A 19,595-nucleotide genomic window follows, 5' to 3' on the forward strand; every position below is an offset into this window, starting at 1 on the left:
ATATGAAAACAAAACAATGTGTATATATATACAAAACTATGATTGTGAGATAAAATATCGTTTTACAAGCAAGCAACATGAACAGAACCAGGTACAGACCAGTATGAATGAATGAAACAGATGAACAGATGAAATGCCAGCGACCAACATAATTTGATAAATGATTATGATTTTACACTTATATTTCTATTACCACCAAATATATTCCATTTCCCACTGTTTTTCTCTGTCTCTTTGCCTTTATTTTTCCTCAATTCTTGATAATTTTGACTTTGATCCAATTCCCATTGTTCATCATCAAAAAATTGATCTAAAGCTCTTTGTTCTCTATTATGTTTATCAGGTATCAAAGCTTTCTTCTTACTTTGATTTGATGATAATGATTCACCTGTTCCTTGTATATCTTTATTTTCATCCAATTCGGATAAACTTAAATATGTATTTACTATACCTAAATCATTTGATTTAGTTAAAAGTTGAAATCTTTTAATCTGTTTTTGTTTTCGTTTTTGTTCATCCAGTTCATCAATTTCATCTTGTTTGTTATCATCATCATCATTAATGGAAGGATTGATTTTATTTTGGTTTGAATCTAATTTTGATTTTAACACTTTACGTTTAGAAATAATTAATGATTTTCGAGTTTGGATTATACGTGGATTTGTAGTTATTGCTGTATGTGGAAGATTATTGAGAGATAATAATTCATGAGGCTATTCGAGTGAAAACGAGATTGATTAGTATTATATGAATCACTTTTTATCCCAAATTTGCTCGCTCAAAAAGATATGTTGATCCTAACTATGACTCACATCAGTAGCGTATTTCCTTGAAATTGATAATATTGTATCATTCCTTTGGATTTTATGTGTTATTTCAACTGTTTCATATTGATCTTCATCGACTAATTCGGTATTTTGGTGCGGAAGTTCTGGTGTGTTCCTCGTGATGGTATCATTCAACTTTGACTGTTTGTTATCATCATGATCCACATTTTCATTAGGAGTCGTATCCGATTCAGATCGCAAGATATCATCGTAATTTGGCGGTAAGTCTTCCTGTACTTCATCATCATCATCATCATCATCGTCATCACTATCACCAATTTCGAAAACTATTTCACCTTGACTACCAATTATATCTCTACTACTTGTATCATTTGATTGAGATTGATTATTTCTATTCGTATTCCTCTTAATGTTGTAACTACTACTACCTTTCAATTCACTTGTACGTGGATCACCACATCTTAAACAAGGTATATATTCTTTTAATCTTGGATTTTTATTTATACAATTATTACAGATTAATGTTGAACAACATGGTGTGATGAATGATATTTTTTGATTTTGAATAGTAAGTTCTGATGAACATGTTTGACAAGACATTGCTATTCTTTCAAGAAATTTATATTTAGATTGAAAACTGGTCGTGAAAGGTGGTGGATGATCAACGTATACGATGATCTTGTTTTTCTTCGTGATTGGCAATGACAATCTATGATACCCAGTATATACAAATTGTGTGTTGTTTAGGCGAGAGTCAATTACTAATATACAAAAATACAGAGTCGAATTCAGCTCAAGTAGCTCTTCAAGTGCTTAATTTGACAATTATCAACCGAGAAATAGTTGATAAAATAGTCCTAACAAGGAAGATCAGTCGCATTGTAGTGATCGACAATCGTTCGAAAGGGGGGTGGCGAACCTCCACCTTTGATATTCTGAGATGTTATCGATAAACTCGGGATGCCACAATCCGATAAAACCGACTTGACCTATGGTATAACGCCGGCGGTATAAGCTATAGATGTGGGGTGTAATATAATGGTATTCCAGATAATTGATACAAGGTGAATTATATATTCCAGATAATTAGATGTGGAGGTGACGTGCTTTTAGCGTGTATGGAGCACAGACCCTCACCCGGTAATACCACTGTAGACTATTTCTCCCAATATTCAATAGATAGACATGCAATGGTATCCACAGAGTTCTAGGTAACGTTACCATATATACATATTGTTTATACTCCAACCTTTCTTTCTCCTCCTACTTTAGCTTTTGTATATAAAAGACATATATGAATATCGCTATTCGTAGATTGTCAACAACTGCAAAACATCTAAAAATGTCTGCTGAATATCAAACTAGAATCATTGGCGTGAGTGTTTTTGTGTATGAACGTGTCAAAGCAGAAAAAAGAGTTAGTTTACTGATATAAGGATACATCTGTCTAGGCTGCCAACACCCTCGGTTAGTTAACAATCCCACTTTGAACGCGTTGAGCGTCATCAAGTCGCATCTGACTGACAATCTTATACACTAACAGAACACCGAGTCTTCCTTGAAAAAGAGGGCAAGGTCGTTTCTCCTTTCCAGTGAGTAAATAGCTTGATATTCAGCTGCTTGATTTTCGACTCACAGAGATAAGCTGACCATTTTTCTAACTTTAGCGATATCCCTCTCTTCGCTGATGAGTCCAAAACCGTCCTCAACAGTGAGTGGTGTTTCAACTTCACCTTCGCTTCGAGCCATTATCAAGCTGTTTGCTAACACTTCATAACCTCACAGTGGTCGTTGAAGTTCCAAGATGGACTAACGCCAAGATGGAAATCTCAAAAGAAGAGGCTTTCAACCCTATCAAACAAGGTGAGTTGGCGTACCTTCAAAAATCGGATTGCAGCTTTCTGTGGTGTTAGTATTCTCTTGCTAACTTGGTTATCATCAGATATCAAAAAGGGTAAACTCAGATACGTCCGAAACTGTTTCCCTCACCATGGTAAGTTTCTATCACAATCACTCGACTTGATCCCGTATTGTTCTATTTTCCAAGGAGTATTAGCTAATCAGTTCATTCGGTATAGGTTACATCTGGAACTACGGAGCTTTCCCACAAACATGGGAAGATCCTAACGTTAAACATGCTGAAACTGGTGCTAACGGAGATAATGATCCTTTGGATGTATGTGAAATTGGTGAAGCTGTTGGATACGTTGGACAAGTTAAACAAGTTAAAGTTTTAGGTATTATGGCATTATTAGATGAAGGTGAAACTGATTGGAAAGTTTTGGTTGTTGATGTAAATGATCCATTAGCACCAAGATTAAATGATATTGAAGATGTTGAAAGACATTTACCAGGTTTAATTAGAGCTACAAATGAATGGTTCAGAATTTACAAAATTCCTGATGGTAAACCAGAAAACGTTTTCGCTTTTTCAGGTGAAGCTAAATCAAAGAAATATGCTGTTGAAATCATTCATGAATGTCATGAAGCTTGGAGAAAATTAGTTCACGGTGAAACTGCCGCTTCAAGTGAGGATTACAACCTTTCAATGTAAGTTGTTATTGCAGCATATCTTAACTCGCATTTCCCTTCTAACAAAAGGCACCTTATACTGACTCGATAATTTATAGCTCCAACATCTCCGTTAAAGGATCTAAAGGTCTTGTCGGTACCTCAGACAGTGTTTACACTTCAATCCCAGCTGATTCAAGAAAACCTGCTGCTCCTATCGATCCATCCAGTAAGTTTGATTTTGCTGCATTGCTACCCAATCGTATCCTATAGCTCAGCAGACGTTCTCCCATATTCAATATTGTGCTCTTTGACATATTCATCACGCTGACTTTCCCTTCTCTAACTTTACAGTCGACAAGAGTTTCTTCATCTCTTCCGCCTCTGCTTGAATTCCGTCTACCTCAAATAGTAGGCTTTAGTCGAAGCACTGAAAGAAAAATGTCTGATGAAATAACAGTCAAAGTATAACTTTATGGAGAAAATGCATATTCTCTTGGGTAAAATGTAGATGTACTATTTGACGATCGAGCGAAATCTAACGGGACATGATATATTGAAAATTCATCTTACAAGTTGAACTTGAGGGGGCTATTCTTTTTACAACAATGCCACATATCTTACAGTCCTACTACGAATCCTTCTTCGAAACGCGTTTTGTGCAAATATCTGTGACAGGTATCATCCATCCATGAGAGGTAAATCCATATCAACGTGGATTTCTCTAACTGTTCTCCCTGTAATTTGAGCGTACTACAATGATTATTTGCAAATTAGTTTCGGACTGATATAACGATATTAACCTTATATGGTGAGTATAATAAACACCCACTTTACCTATCAAAGCTTGAGTGGTATCTTTAATTTCATTATATTCATGTAACAATTTGATATGATTTTGTACTATTTGATTTGCATCGTGATCACTAGAATCCATCAGATGAAATATGGAAGAAGGAAGCTTTAGTTATGAGTAAAATTTTACATTGAGTGACACCAAATTATAGAATATCATACATACCCTAATTGAATTTTTAATCCTTCTAATTCCTCTTTTAAAGCTTTAATTCTGTTTTGTTGCTTCTCCTCTATACTCAATTTGATAGTAGTATTCTCACCATCAGGTTGTGTTGTTTCCGAGGAAGAGGTTGAAGTGGACGGCTTTGATAATCAGTAGAAATATCAAGTAACTACTTGGTAAGTGATTATTCCTTTTCTCTTGATTATCAGTAAGGTGAAAGAATGAGTGAAGCTTACTTGCGACATTATGATTTAGTATTTCGTGTCTTTGAGCGTATAAACTCAATGTTTTCCTGTGGAGAATGATAGTAAGTTCTTTTTGCACTAGGTATGAATTGCTTCACGAGATAATGAGAGAAAAGCTGGATAACTCAAAAACAGAACGAATTGAAGGAAAGTATTTATTTACTTATAAGGATGAAGAGGAAGAAGAAGAAGAAGAGGAAGAAGAAGGAGTTTGAAGATGGTGACGTCACTTTACTAATGTTTCAAAAACAGTCGCGATTTTAGATCAGTTTACAATATTTCTTGTTTACCATTTCATCCTTTCATACATAATTTATCTTTTTATCATAACATCCTGAAAATAAATATATCAAGCCTTGAACAAGCAGGTTGAAGAAAATCAAATGACTAGAGATGTGTTCACAACATGACGATAATCCAGCTTCTTCAAGCAAACAGAAGGAGAAGGGGAATGCGGAATCTAAAGTAAACGACCATGAAATTGATAATGAAATGCCTGATTGGGAGACTATTGAACTTCCACCTGATCATATATTAAGTCACTGTAGGTAGATTTCCACATAAGTTCGATATAAGCTACCAGATATACGTCATGCTGATCTTGACAATGCTATTTGAAATCAATCTTAGTGGTTGATATACATTGTCATCCAACCGATTTAACTCATTCATCAAATATATATGATGATGTAAAATTAGGTGGGTTAGCAAGTATGGCGACTATAATAGAAGATCAAGATAAAGTTAGAGCATTAAGTGAAGATAGAGAATGGTATAATCCATCTCATACTAAGAATACAGAGAGGAAAGGCAAAGGGAAAGGATGGGACGGGAAAGGTGTAGGCGTTATAGCTTGTTTTGGTGAGATTCAGACTCGGTATCATCTCATTCTTCCAAATCCTACATACAAGATGAATAAAACTTTTAACTCCCATGATCATATTGTATAGGTTATCATCCATGGTTCACGCATTTATACACTCTCTCATCTACCATTGACTCAAAACCATCCAAATCCGAACATTACTTTCAACTTTTCTCACCAACCTCACAAAAAAATAAAGACCTTTTAGAATCTTTATTACCTTATTTACCCGATCCAATACCTTTTCAACCTTTAATTGATAAATTGAAAGATGATATAAAAAGAAGTTTGAATGAAGGTAGATTAACAATGTTAGGTGAAGTTGGTTTAGATGGTAGTGCTAGAATGAGATGGCCAAAAAAAGCAAAACATTTACATCCTGATCATGCTAATAAAGATCAGGATAGTCATAAAGTCAAAAATCACAAATTTGATGATGACCAAGAAGAAGTAGAAGAATGGAAAAGATTAACACCGTTCAAAGTACCCATGTCACATCAAAGAGCAATATTGGAAAAACAGATGGATTTAGCTGTCGAATTAGGTGTCAATGTTAGTTTTCATAGTGTTGCTTGTGCAGGTAAGTTATGAGTTTGCGTGATCATTTTTATTTTGATAATAATATGTGTTTGGAAGATATGAGAATGAAATAACGCTGATACAAATATATCCAATGTTTTTATAATCTCCCCTCTTTAGGTCCCTCGCTTGATCTTCTTATATCGATGCGGAATAAACATGGAATCAAGTTTACGAACGGAATCAATGTGGACATACATTCTGCTGGTGGATGGTCTGCAGAATTCTGGAAACAAGCTGAGGTGGGTGTGATCGAATTTAATCATCATTGACTAAATATACATACTATACCGATTTAACACTGATTCTCCATTTATTCAATCATATCATCAATTAGCGAAATCTATCAAACATATACGCATCACCATCGATTTTCATTACGGGTCGATCACCTAATGCATCATCGTTGCTCAGTACGATATCTAAAGATAGACTACTAGTTGAAAGTGATTCACATGATGTTAGATTAAGTGATAGATTAGTCTGGGCATCAGCAGCTTGGATAGCTAATTGCAAAAAATGGAAATTAGAGAGTAGAGATCAAGCTACGACGGAAACTAGTCCAGAAAATAAAAGTTCGTTTGAAGAATGGTCTTTTGATGACGAAGACAAGTCAGACGATGGAGATGACGAGTTTGATGAAAAGGGAAAATTGAAAACAACAAAACGTGATGAAACAGATGTATGGACGGTAAAGACATTAGAGAAGAATTGGTATAGATTTATGAGGCTATAATCTAGATGCATGAATCACAAAATCAATCATTTCTTTGCATATCAGTTTTATTATCACTATCACGACTATCACCAAATATAAAATTTTCTCATTTCTAAACCAATTAATATCGTACTTTGACCCTGCATTTGGATTCAGCGTATCTTTACCTTGTTCATACTAAGAAATCAGGTGTTAAAATTATCAGCTCAATATATTCGTAAAAAAGAGTGTTTTTTTTTCTTTTCTCACGGGAATGATAACTGAATACTTACGTCTTATAAAGTAGAAAAGGCAACTTGTAGTAGATAATATTAATCCCATTCTTACGAAAGCTATAGGTACGTTATCCAGGATCAAAGGGGAATCGTCTGATCCATTTTGTCTGAGGTCCAAAAATGGGGAGTAGCATAAGAGATAAGCAGATGAAATACCAATGGCGCCTTGAACAAATTTGATATAAACAAGTAATACAGGATCGATCATACTACCAAACAATGGCGGGATATGTGAAAAAGTCAGTCAAATATCAGTTACTCGTAATCATCATTGCATGAGCAGTGTATCTTTATACTGTAATCTCTGCGATATGCGAATCAACTCACTATAATCCTGGTCCTCCTTTGATGTGATAGTAAACGTTTAATAACGCAATAGGCCATACACTACATCCTACAGTCAAGCACAATTATTCAGTGTTGGATCATTATTCGAAGTATAGAACTCATCAGAATGATAAGGTGGAGAAATGATATGCGAGATTAGGCTATCCTTCACTCACCAAGTGTAAACAGATCAATGTCTGTAGGCTCTGAATGACCTTGGACGTTTGATTGGGTGGTTACTGTCATACCTGGACTATGAGCTGATCTCACAATCAGGTGCTAGCTTTGCGCTTCTTTCGACAGCAGTATCTTCAGTGGATCAGATCAAGGCGAATTAGGCGGATTAGGCGGAAGTTTTGGACTACGAAAGCGAAGTTGTATGGTACGAAGGAGGCAGGTGCGGTGGATTGTAGTCACTAAACGAGAAGCTCATCATGGTAGAGACATAGCTGTACGCTCATCTGAAAGTTGAGGAAGCAGATGATGGAGAAAAGGATGACGACTATAGTTCACGCACACGCACTTATGCGTATATAAAATGATACACTCAGTATAAGCGTGCGCTTCATGTTTCAAGGGAGATTCGAGGTACGGCAGCTTGTCTTTTTATCCATACGCCCAGCGTAGTAGGTTGAATGGAAAGAAAAAGACTAAAATAGTCGTAACCCCGATAGTAGTATTTACAGTAGTTGCACATTGATCGGTAGAGTGGAAGATAAGGTAGGAAGAGTTGCGATCAACTCGGTTTGTCGATTTTTTCAATGAGGTTCTAGGTCAAACTAGTGAATTATCATGGTATGGCCTGAAAGACATTATGCTGCTCTTATTTATACCCCATCTAAAAAATGCATGATTCTGAAATATGTGTATTCATACGTAAATTTGAAACTGACAAGTTTTATCTCCATTTTCATAAAGATGTTAATCTAAATTTTTGGGTTATGTGTTCTTAAAGCATCATGAGAATCAATATCACCATCACATTCCCATGGATAAGCGAGCCATATATCTGGAGTATCAACTGCTGAAAAGTATGCTACGTCTGCTGGTAATTCGGCGGCTTTAGGTTTAAGTCTATTGATAAGGATAAGAATAGAAAAGAAATGTCAGTTGTGAATTTAAAAATGGTATCAAAGTAATTATAGGTAATCAATTGAACATGATTTTTAGGAGAAATTTATTATTGTTATTATTGTTATTAACAAATTAGACTAATGAAACTAAAAACTCACTTGTTATGTACAACGAAAATACCTAATTTAGTTTCATTTCTTAATCTTTCTCTTTCTTGTTCATCTTGAACAAGAGCTAATTGTTTTTCAATATCAATTTGTAATTCTCTAATTGTATATGTCAAAGTTGTTCTTGTATCATCAACTTCATCAACTACTAAAATGTGTCTTCCTAATAATCCACCATGAGTGAAATTTTGACCGAGCTGTAAAATATGATTTGACCAGTCAATCATTAATCTACGAACTACAAAAGTAGGTGATCTCGAAACAAAAAACAAAAAGCAAAAAACAAAAACAAATTAAACTTACAGTTGAGAAATCAAGCCATTGAGTTCTAACTACTTCAGTACCGACTTTCTCTTCAACCTAAGAACAAAGAATCACGATATGATATCATTAGTATTATAAAGCTTCTCATAAGGAAAAAGGGGTTTTTTATCATAATTATAAGTCTCTAATTGAGAGACAGATTTCATATAGACTAAATCAAAAGAAACCTTTCACTCACACCACCCATATCTTCATATAATACTAAACCAACAGCTTGAATAGGGATATTCTTCTTTTTACCATCTTGATCACGTTTTAATTGAGTTCTCAGTATACGAGCAGGAATGAAACCTCCTCCACCAATAGCGATAAATAATGATGGAGCTATAATTCGAGTGTGGTTGTCGTTGTTGACAGTATGATGACCATTTGTACATTGATTAAGGGAAATATTTGTAGATAAGGGATAAAGGATAAGGTATAGCACAAACAATCAATCAACTAGCCTTTACCAGATATTGTTACCTTGTTACGAGCATTATGATTCTTTCGACTCACCAAATTCGTCTTTTATCTTAGGTGCAGCAATTTGAATAGCAGTGTGAATATCGTTATAACTCAATCTGAGCCTAATATCGGGGGTTATTATCGTATTTATCGTTATCAGCGAAAAAACATATCCTTTCCAGAGTCGTTGCAGCTTTAACAATCCGACCGAAATCGCTTACATTTCTTGATCTGTAAGTATATGAGACATATTGATGAGTGTTTCAAGCAAGTCGATATTGTAGTATTTACAATGAGAAAAGGATAATAATGTTATCTGATGATGTAGAAAAGTCAATAGATAACAGCCAAAAACCAAAAAAAAGTTTGAAAAATCGTTTATTACATGCATGCATACATGCTGTTTCTCATCTTCGTATATATCTTTAACGGCATCAAATACTTTTGAATAGTGTGGAGCACCATAATATCAATTTGATCCCGCTTTTTAGCGAATGAACCTAGTGAGAGGTCTGAAAAAGCAAAAGACTGAAATGATCTCGTTGCTTTCTAATATCTTGATCAAAAAAGTTGAATACATTCAAGGCAAGTCTGGAAAAACATTTATAACAGCAAAACGCATAACGATCTCGATTCACAGTAAAATAGGATAGACCTTGGATTCATTCAAAGAAGAAGATTCCCATTTGCCTCTTCAGTCATCATGTCAACCACACCAATTACACATCTTTACCGATCTTTACTTCGAGAAATACGCTTATCGGTAGGTTTAGTAATTTCAATCGGCCAAACATCTCTCCCAAGCTATTCTATTGATAACCTGACTACGAACTAATTATCGAATCTTACATACTGTGTTTCAGTCTAAACAAACTCGATTGACTCGAAATCCAACGGTATCTCAACATATTCGAACTTTAGTAGATACTTCAAAAGATAAACAGACATTATCACGAACATTATTAGAAACTAGAGATTTTCTCAGATCATCAAGAATACATGCTGTAAGCTAAACGTCAAAACTGTTATAATATTGCGAGGAGTATTGCTCCTAAGTATCACATGATGTATACTGATCTAACCCCAATTCTTAGGAACTACTACAACGATATAACCCAATTCACGGAATGTCAGAAGAAGAAAGGATAAAAGCTACTGCTAGAAGAGTGGGATTAGATACACCTATAGAATTTAAGAAAGATCAGGAGTAAATTTAGGTGAGTTATGGAAATATATATAATATCACCTAATACTTAGAAGGATGTAAAGCTAATTCCGCGGTCGATCTTCAAGAATATTCCGCTCTATCCAAGATGTATAACGTAACATGCAACGTACAAAAACAGCTATAACATATCGATGGCCAGATACAAGCGTCAGTCTACTAGACTGGTTAGTCCAGCTCTGATACAACATTAGCTATTCAATACGCAACTCATAATCATCTACCATCAAGCATCAAGTCATATTCGGAGACGTTACCAGTGATATAATGAATCGAGAGCTCTCTTTCAAAGCAGCTCATCTATCGTCAGTGCGTCTGAAAGGGAAGGTCTGCCATATCATCTGACAGTAGCGCTTGTCGAACGATAAGAGCTTGTATATCCTTGTTGCTATGGGAGAACTGTTGCGCAAGAATTCCCTCTTATAAGTCTGCATTGACATGTGAAAAGGCTTCCTTTCGAGAAAATACTAATCGTTACTACGTATCCTGACAGGAGTTGTGCTCTCATAACATTATGCACACGACTGAGATAAACTTTTACTATGCATCAGTAAGAGGAAAGGCAATCTGCCTCCGAGTCATGGTGATATAAGTGGGTGTCTCAGATAAGGAATCCCGTTGTGTGCCTGAACAGTTGCTGTCAGATGACGTACGAACCTTTAATTTAGTGTTTGGCACTACTATACTTATTACTGCGAGAAAGGTATATAAGGTATCATGCTATATCATTGCTATTGTTATCCTCCTCTTCTTCTTCTTCTTCTCTCTAATATATACTATAGGGACTCAAGCAGCAGAGAACTATTGATTTATAAAGCTTTGACTCACTCCAGCATTCAAGATCATTCACACATCAGACACACTTTTTGCTGCCGTCTCTCTCGAATCAACGTCGATCACCTATTACGATATATTGTAGATCATAGATCAACAATTGAAAGATCCACTAAACAAACAAATATGACATCTAATTCTACCGTACCTTCTCAACCTATTCCTACTGCCTCATCGTCATCTTCATCCTCTTCTGGACTAGGATCTTCTACTTTAGGTTCATCAGGTAATAATACTGGAAATGCTATACCTGAATCAACAATTTCACGTGAAAATGTCGGACCGGATTCATTAGCTACATTGGAAGAAACTAGAAAAGTTTCAGCTATATCACCACCAATTGATCCATCAAAATTAAATAATCAACCTGCACCTTTAATGTCACCTCCTCTTGATTCCACTCTTACACATACAGAAGCTAATACTACTATGACTCAACAACCATTAAGATCACCTAATCAGGAAACTTCCTTAAACGATTCAGTATATTTGGATGGACAACAACCAATTGAACCTTCTTCACATCCAACAATAGCTGAAACTGGTATTTTATCTACATCATCATCAGATCCTACAGGAGGTCCAGGTCCAAAACAAGGTCAATTGAAAAGAGTTGAATCTAAACCACAATCACCAGATAATATTATTAAATTAGGTAGTTTAGGTGGTGAAGGTTTGAAAATGAAACCACCAACTGAAAGCCCAAGCGATAATTAGATAATGAGATTCTGAAGGGATAGATTATCTTCAAGATTAAGAGCTTAAAGATAAGACTATCAGGTGTAGATGGATTAAAGGTAGAAATTGTAAGATCGCCTAGGAATTGGATAGCACCGAAGAACTGGTAGAAATTCTGTACTAGATAATGGCTTTGGTAATACAGCATATGATCCAATCTATCAATCATGCTCGGACATTTTCCGAAATCTGATTTTCAGAAAACATAGCCAACATAAATCGCATGTATATAAATCTATGTCATAAAGCGGAAAGATACCGTGATGAGTAGTAAGATACACCTATGATACTTGATTGTTCCGTCATACAAAATCTATAAACTAAATATACAACCGAAATGTCCAGTCCATCTAATCCATTCGTTATTATCGTAAGATTCATTAAATCGTTCGTTTACCTTGACCCCAAATCATTTTAACTCTAGGAAATCTTAAACTCTTTAATTCAGATTTCCCATTAAAACTCTTTTTATCTCTTTGCCATGAATCAGATTCACTAAAATATTCTACAGTAATTTGTTTACCAATTATTTTTTTAGGATTTTCAGCAAATTTTATTCTTTGTTCAGCTGTAAAACCTGATCCAACTGAAACTGGATGTCCAAAATGTTCAATCCAAACATTTGATAACGCTTTATATTCATTAAATTTTCCATTTACAGATAATCTCATTAAAGATGTATCGATTGATTTCACTACGTATTCACCATCTTGCCATTTTTTGAATTTACGTATATCGGGGCTAAAAACAATCAAAGATAAAATAATATATATGTAAGCTAAGCTTTTCAACGTGCCTTTTGTTGTATGAATTCAAGATAAATAACACAATACTCACGATCGTTTGCCTTTATATCCAACATTCTTTCTTAATATGATACCTTCCCAACCTTCATTTGAAGCTCTTTGAATCATTTCTTCAACTTGTGATGTATTTATCACTTTGATCTGTTTTAAATCTTTTACCATTTTCTCTTTCACGTTTAATTTATCCAAATGACCATTCAACCATTCATTCAAATATCTGATATCTTCAATTCTACTTTCAAACTTCTTACCTAAACCTTTACGATCTACTAATGATGTTTTTGCATTTAATTCTGAAAATGATAAACAATCAAAAACAAAATAACTTAAATGTTCAATCGTAGTTGATCTTTTCATTAATGATACTGTTGATGTGAAATCTTCTATCAAAGGATCTTTTGATACCCACATACCATCTGATAATGCTAAAGAACTTCCATCCTCATCTTTTTCTTGAACTATACTTAATTCTTCTTTCGTTTTAGGTCTCATTACACATATTTCACCATCTAAAACCAATCTCTTCACTACTCCTTCAGGTCTTTCTTCAATTATTAAAGGATCATTATTTAAATATTTTTCTTCTAAATTTGGTAAATTTTCCAAATATTTTAATTGTTCTTCTAATTTAGATAACGATTTAAATTCTTTTCCTGTTCTAGAAACAAAATGTATTGAAACTAATTTTACATGACCATTGTTATCATTATTAGACAGTGATGACGATGATGATGATGATGGTGGTGATGGAGGAATCAAAAAATCTAAAAAAGTTATACATCTAACACCATCTAATTTTCTTGACGCAAACCAATCTGAATTGTTGATGAATAAAGGTTCAAAAGGTGGTTCTAATGATTTACCTAGTGCTACTTCAAATTTACCTAGTTTTGCCGTTAATGGATGTATTGGTGTTTTACCATTACTCGTTATTAATGATGAGAACGATGATTCTGATAGATTGGATTGCGCTGCTTCTTCTGCTTTTGGGCTTAATATCGTTGATCCAGTGGATGCAGTAGAATTATAATACGATGACGATCTTTCAGGTTGATTAGACCAGTTGACTTGTTGTAAAGTATTTGCTCCAAATCCAGCAACTAAATTCCTGTCTAACAATCTACCAAAAGTATCCAAAAGTTTTTCATTTCCAATTATACCATTTTCGAGAAGAAAGTTGTATGTAGTGTTCTTAGCTACATTACCCGTTATGATTCTATTGGATAATTTATCGAACAAGTTAATGATATCATTCGGAATATTTATTGGTTCAGATGTTGTAGATGTAGCTAATATATGTTTCTTCAGCGATGCATGTGTTAAATGTGTACGTAGCGTTGGTTCATAGATACTATAATCACCTCAACCGTATTAGTACATATATATAGCGTATTGGATTTATGGGAGAACATAGTAAGGTATGATCACTCACTATTCTAATAACTGCCTTAAATCAGGATACTCTGCGATTATCTGTTGTTTAACAGTTTTAGAATTCTCCGCTGATACCCTACTTTGTAATTCAGCTACTCTACTCAATTGCTCAGCAACTGGTGATAATCCGGTTTTGTTGTGGCTTCCTGCATCATTGTTGCTGCCTTTGGAAAGGGTGCTCTGAGATCTGCAATTGATGAAAGATGTTTGAGGGGTGGATACCAAGGGTGTCCGCTGAATGATAGTAGACGAAACGTTTCGAGCAGCTTTTGAAGACACTGCCCCTTGGAGTAAGGCCAGTCTAGTCCAACATGACATCTTCTCTGTCTGTTCTCGCAATCTCTTTGTGCAAAGACTGATTACTTCTATCCTTTTGGAGACGATGTGATGAGCAAGGAAAGATTGAAGAAGAAATGATCTTGAACTATCATATTGTATAGCTACAATCATCGATATCTGTCTATTTTACCATTCATGATCAAATTCAACTTGAACAGATTATGAAGTGAATTTGTAATTTGCGGGACACCACAATAACACGTGACTGAGTGACGTCATCATTCGTATGCATAATATGTATGTACAATCGGTTCACGCGTTTTTCGGACACTTCACATTTTTGCACTTTTCAGAATAGCATGATACATTTTGTAAAATTCATAACTCATGTCATGCATGCACTGAAGCTCTGAAACTTTGCATAGAGGTAGTCAATACTTAGTAGGACCACCTTTTACCTCTAAAATCTTAAGTCTTCTGTTCTCCATACTTTCCACCTCCCTGTTAATCACATTTATATCTAATTTCTTCCATTCATCCTGTACATCTTTCCATAGCATATCTGCATTAGTTGCTCTAACTTTCCTAGCTCTAACCATTCTTTTCAATTGCCCCCATACATTCTCTATCGGATTTAGGTCAGGATAGCATGCTGGATGAATTGAATTATTAATATTATGGGCTTTCTTGAAGGCCTTACAAATATCAGCATGATGTCCTTTAAAACCATCTTCTACAATCAACATATTCTTCCCCTTTTCAGCTAAATCATTGACATGTTTGGACAAGTGGGGCTCAAGGATCCTTTCTAAGTAGAGTTTTTTAGTCATTCTACCTTCACCTTCTAATGGGCATCTAACTAATGGAAATTTATAATTATGGGCAATTGCACCCCAAACTGAGATAGATTTCCAACCAGATCTGAAATATGGTTTCATGTATTTAGGGTCATATTTTTGTCCTCTACGTCTAACAACTCGTCTAGAACAAATCAGTATTATATTTTATATATAAAGATTAAACTTACTGTTTATTATTAGTCCCTGTTTGCATTGTAAATTCATCTGTCCAAATTATGCTATTCCAGTCTGTATTTTCATTGTCTAAAGCCCATTTAAGTCGATCAGCTTGATGCCCTTCTGATAGATAAGGTGATTGAGCTTGAATATAGCTTTTTTGACCACATGCTGCATAAATATTACAGACTGAATGTTTACTGATATCATATCTGTTGGCAACTTCCCTTTGTGATTCATTAAAATCGACCTTGAGATCTTCCAGGACAGCTCTTTTAGTCCTAGCTGATATACCAGTAGTCCCTTTTTTTGGTCCAGTAGGTAAAGCACCCCAATTACCAGTCGCTTTTCCTCTATTGATGATAGATTGAACAGTTGATTTGGGAACACCAATGTCGGAAGCAATTGCTCTTGCACCTAAATTCTCCTTTTGAACTGCTCTTTTAATTTCACCACAGGTAAGATCGGAAGTGGTGGGTCCTCTGTTGTGATTTTGGTTTGGATACATGATGTGATGCATGAGAAAAATGTATAAAAATGATACAAATTAGAAATTTTGGGCTTGAATTGACCTGTTTTGACAGCGAAATCGAATATTTACAGACATGTCCGAAAAATCGATGAACCAATTGTATATAGGGTGCATTTATGTTCATACTACATGTTGACTTTACTAGATAACAACGAAAAATTACAGACAAAACGGACTTTCATCCCAAATTCACCTTTGTATCCAGCTCTTAAACTTCTATCATCCAACTATATCTCTAACGCGTGAACGATATCTTTGATAATTTAAAGATATCGGCGAACGGGACCAGTATTCTATATTACGTAACTACCTTCGTTGTCATTTGGCGAAGGCCGACATGACACTTCTCTCGTAGCGACATTTGTCGTGATATTCTTCTTATCTGATTCATCTGCCGCTGCTGCAACTTTGGCTTCTTCAGCGGTCATCTCTTCAGCAATAACATCTGCAGGGATTCTATCTGGAGTATGACCTGTGATCCACCACATTCCTGGAATAGCAGCTAACATTAAAGCGCAATTTAAAATCATACCTACTAAAGGTGTTGCACCTGTTGAAGATACACCATATGCTATACAATTTCCAATAGCTTGAATACATTTCAATGCAGAACCATTTCTAGCATTATCTTGTGCGGATTCAGCAAAACTTGATAATAACCAATAACAATGAACTTGTGCTAATGGACCAGTAGTTTGAATAAAGAAATAAGGTAAGAAAGATTCAGCAAATCTTTTATCTGACCAATCTATTGCTCCTGGATCATTTCTCGTATATCTAACTTCCATGATTAAAGACCAAATGTAAACGAAAACATTCGATATTATAACTAACCAAAATCCATATTGGGCTCTACGTCTTTGTGATACACCTTTTGAATCTGTGACAATACCTAATCCGAAACATCCAACAATACAGAAAAATGGTGAAATTAATGATGATAATGCTCTTGATCTGACGGAAAAGTATAAACTAAGGTATGTTGACTGAAGTATTGTCACCGATCGTCAACCAAGCCTCGTAGACAATCATTGATAATTTCCAGTCTCACGTCTCACTCACCCATGGACCGTTATAGAAATATGACCAAATAATAAACATCGTCATACAAAGAATAACTTTTGACGTAAAAGTTTTTAGGATTCGCTTGGTTTCCGCTTTATGTGATAATTTAGGTAAGATTAAAATCTTTGTACCATCTGATCTAACTACATTGTGCATTTCACAAATACCCAAAGCGAAAGGTAGAGCTATAGCTTGAAGTGCAATAAAAGGTAAATACGTTGAAGGTGAAACTCCACCACCTCCAGCCGAAGCTGCGTTTTTAGCTAAATTTATCGCACCGCCGACTAATTGTCCACCATTTTGACTAATATAGATTGATGATATTTATAATCACGTCAAATTAGTAAAGGCTATCGTATAGTCTGAAGCGGCTCGACATGACTCACCTGATGATCCAAAGAGCTAAATATTTACCTCTTTTCTGTTGTGGAGCAATAGACATTACGTATGTACCTTCAGCGATATTCCAGAAAGCTATACCAGCACCATTGAAAGGTCCAGAAGCGATTAAAAACCATTGATTATTGAATTGTGAATTACAGTAGTATGATGCACCAAATAATGGGAATGTTGCAGCGCCTAGAACTAGACACCATTTTGCACCTAGAATGTTGATCAGAACACCACCAAAAGCGCAGACTGTATAATTTAAACAGAACATAAATCAGTCATTACCGCAACTAGGATAAGTTAGATAAACGCGAACTGTTTCAGATATGGTAACTCACAAATAGCTTCAGTACCATTCATCAGAGCGAATCTGATATTTGAAGTTTTTGGAGTAGCTAAACCACCACGACCTAAACCACCTATAGCATCCATCAAAGCTGGACCGCAAAAAGCTTGAACTGAAATAAACAACATTTGAGTTAATGAATGTTGATGAATTCTTTTCCATCGTGGTACTTGTTCTTTATATTGTTGCATGTTAACTTGTGTATCTGGATCAAGACCTAATGTCAAGTTGTCATCTTGTGCAGCGTGTGTTTGAGGTAGAGGAGCTTGCATTGGTCCTTCCATCGTGTGTGGTAATAACTATATAATTAGAGGTTATACAGTAGTGTGAGATAATATATTATTGAATCAACAGAAAGACTTGTCTCGAGACAATCTATCTTCCTTATAAGTGGTAGAATTCATTCTATCAATCATCTTGGAAATCCGTCGACACGGACTGTAGTTGATAAATGATCACCTGCGCATATCTGAAATGTTAAGCTTGTCCGCGAAAACGGTCTCTACAATCAGAATGTAGGAGATAAGTGGTATGAAAACTCCTTTTCTTGGAGTAGTTAGGTACAGCATAACGTAGGTGATAGGAGATTATACAAGGTAGAGGAGAAGAGGGGATAGAACAAGGGGATCACGCTAAGCTTGTCGATTAAAGTTTTAATCTATTTTAAGATGATTTGAGATCTGATTTTTGACAGCCACAGGTGCAGTACTCGTCATAGATTATGAAAGGTGAGAAGGAAGTGAAGCAACTGAGGAAATGACGGTTTCCCAACGAGATATAAGCGGTTTTTCAACCATACACTATCGTCGCTAAAAATGCCATACTTTCCAGAGATAAATTTATGCGCTAGGCACTAGCTAAGAGTTTTGTTTTTTTGCTTGGCTATTCTACGTGAACTCTATCTTAAGCTATTATTAGCTTGTAATCTCCAAGCTTTCTCGTATTATAGCCTATTGCTTTATTAGGCATATCGCATATCTCGAATAGTTTGCATGATCGGTGTCTTTTTATCGTTATCTCACTACTAGACTGTAAAGTATCATATATTTCACACGAGTAGAAAAGACTCTGCTGTAGGCCATGAAACTCGTCATCGGCTGAATCCGATACTACTGTATAACACATCGTTGTAAGGTCAACTGATCATTCCTGTCTTATAGCTGTTTTAATTCCATTTGATAGCTCGCTATGTCCGAATATAAAAGTGGGATTTTAGTTGAGTTGTGTCTATATTGACAATTACCGATAAAGCGGACTATAGGAGTATCGCGATTTGCCAAGAGGAAAAACGAGTTATAGGACTAAAATTGCTTATGAGTTCAATGGCGATAAGGAATTTGACAGAGATATTTTGCCTCTCGATTCAGTATTTTAGCACTGCTCATCAATACTTACCCCAACGTTATGATATGGTATATAAGATTTGAATATCATATCATAGATATAGCCAATGCAAGCGCATGCGGTATCCAACATAGCTTTGTCCCTCTGCCCCTGTTTTTCTCCACCGAAATCAGCGTCATACTGTATATTTGAAGGAAGCTATTGAATCAGATATCCAACCTCAACGTTGCTCTCGAAGTCTCGTG

At 35.4% G+C, this 19,595-nt stretch overlaps 10 protein-coding genes across 10 annotated transcripts; 4 read left to right on the forward strand and 6 right to left on the reverse strand.

Annotated features, from left to right (window-relative positions):
• Positions 1-164: 164 nt before the first annotated feature.
• L201_008095 (uncharacterized protein) lies at positions 165-1,388 on the reverse strand (the record flags this gene model as incomplete). The annotated part of the gene is made up of 2 exons (XM_066223793.1): positions 165-713; positions 813-1,388. The coding sequence occupies 2 exons, from the start codon at positions 1,386-1,388 to the stop codon at positions 165-167; spliced, it is 1,125 nt and encodes a 374-aa protein (XP_066079890.1).
• Positions 1,389-2,130: 742 nt separating this feature from the next.
• On the forward strand, positions 2,131-3,691 carry L201_008096 (inorganic pyrophosphatase; the record flags this gene model as incomplete). The annotated part of the gene is made up of 9 exons (XM_066223794.1): positions 2,131-2,163; positions 2,240-2,255; positions 2,332-2,380; positions 2,456-2,499; positions 2,574-2,651; positions 2,731-2,781; positions 2,867-3,338; positions 3,419-3,528; positions 3,654-3,691. The coding sequence occupies 9 exons, from the start codon at positions 2,131-2,133 to the stop codon at positions 3,689-3,691; spliced, it is 891 nt and encodes a 296-aa protein (XP_066079891.1).
• Positions 3,692-3,980: 289 nt separating this feature from the next.
• On the reverse strand, positions 3,981-4,565 carry L201_008097 (uncharacterized protein; the record flags this gene model as incomplete). The annotated part of the gene is made up of 4 exons (XM_066223795.1): positions 3,981-4,052; positions 4,132-4,225; positions 4,321-4,460; positions 4,557-4,565. 4 exons carry the CDS (start codon positions 4,563-4,565, stop codon positions 3,981-3,983), a joined length of 315 nt encoding a protein of 104 aa, XP_066079892.1.
• A 393-nt stretch (positions 4,566-4,958) lies between these two features.
• On the forward strand, positions 4,959-6,745 carry L201_008098 (uncharacterized protein; the record flags this gene model as incomplete). Its single annotated transcript, XM_066223796.1, has 5 exons — positions 4,959-5,109; positions 5,196-5,426; positions 5,516-6,010; positions 6,130-6,251; positions 6,347-6,745. The coding sequence occupies 5 exons, from the start codon at positions 4,959-4,961 to the stop codon at positions 6,743-6,745; spliced, it is 1,398 nt and encodes a 465-aa protein (XP_066079893.1).
• A 1,510-nt stretch (positions 6,746-8,255) lies between these two features.
• On the reverse strand, positions 8,256-9,591 carry L201_008099 (uncharacterized protein; the record flags this gene model as incomplete). The annotated part of the gene is made up of 6 exons (XM_066223797.1): positions 8,256-8,403; positions 8,562-8,767; positions 8,874-8,930; positions 9,073-9,218; positions 9,393-9,463; positions 9,563-9,591. 6 exons carry the CDS (start codon positions 9,589-9,591, stop codon positions 8,256-8,258), a joined length of 657 nt encoding a protein of 218 aa, XP_066079894.1.
• A 453-nt stretch (positions 9,592-10,044) lies between these two features.
• L201_008100 (uncharacterized protein) lies at positions 10,045-10,552 on the forward strand (the record flags this gene model as incomplete). Its single annotated transcript, XM_066223798.1, has 3 exons — positions 10,045-10,104; positions 10,205-10,345; positions 10,436-10,552. 3 exons carry the CDS (start codon positions 10,045-10,047, stop codon positions 10,550-10,552), a joined length of 318 nt encoding a protein of 105 aa, XP_066079895.1.
• Positions 10,553-11,526: 974 nt separating this feature from the next.
• L201_008101 (uncharacterized protein) lies at positions 11,527-12,117 on the forward strand (the record flags this gene model as incomplete). The annotated part of the gene is made up of 1 exon (XM_066223799.1): positions 11,527-12,117. One exon carries the CDS (start codon positions 11,527-11,529, stop codon positions 12,115-12,117), a length of 591 nt encoding a protein of 196 aa, XP_066079896.1.
• Positions 12,118-12,518: 401 nt separating this feature from the next.
• On the reverse strand, positions 12,519-14,696 carry L201_008102 (uncharacterized protein; the record flags this gene model as incomplete). Its single annotated transcript, XM_066223800.1, has 3 exons — positions 12,519-12,879; positions 12,976-14,295; positions 14,377-14,696. 3 exons carry the CDS (start codon positions 14,694-14,696, stop codon positions 12,519-12,521), a joined length of 2,001 nt encoding a protein of 666 aa, XP_066079897.1.
• A 392-nt stretch (positions 14,697-15,088) lies between these two features.
• L201_008103 (uncharacterized protein) lies at positions 15,089-16,181 on the reverse strand (the record flags this gene model as incomplete). The annotated part of the gene is made up of 2 exons (XM_066223801.1): positions 15,089-15,638; positions 15,685-16,181. The coding sequence occupies 2 exons, from the start codon at positions 16,179-16,181 to the stop codon at positions 15,089-15,091; spliced, it is 1,047 nt and encodes a 348-aa protein (XP_066079898.1).
• Positions 16,182-16,498: 317 nt separating this feature from the next.
• Positions 16,499-18,290, reverse strand: L201_008104 (uncharacterized protein; the record flags this gene model as incomplete). Its single annotated transcript, XM_066223802.1, has 4 exons — positions 16,499-17,191; positions 17,268-17,574; positions 17,657-17,909; positions 17,999-18,290. The coding sequence occupies 4 exons, from the start codon at positions 18,288-18,290 to the stop codon at positions 16,499-16,501; spliced, it is 1,545 nt and encodes a 514-aa protein (XP_066079899.1).
• Between the last annotated feature and the right edge of the window lie 1,305 nt (positions 18,291-19,595).

Source organism: Kwoniella dendrophila, chromosome 11 (genome assembly GCF_036810415.1).
Source record: "Kwoniella dendrophila CBS 6074 chromosome 11, complete sequence".
NCBI classification, from domain to species: Eukaryota; Fungi; Basidiomycota; class Tremellomycetes; order Tremellales; family Cryptococcaceae; genus Kwoniella; species Kwoniella dendrophila.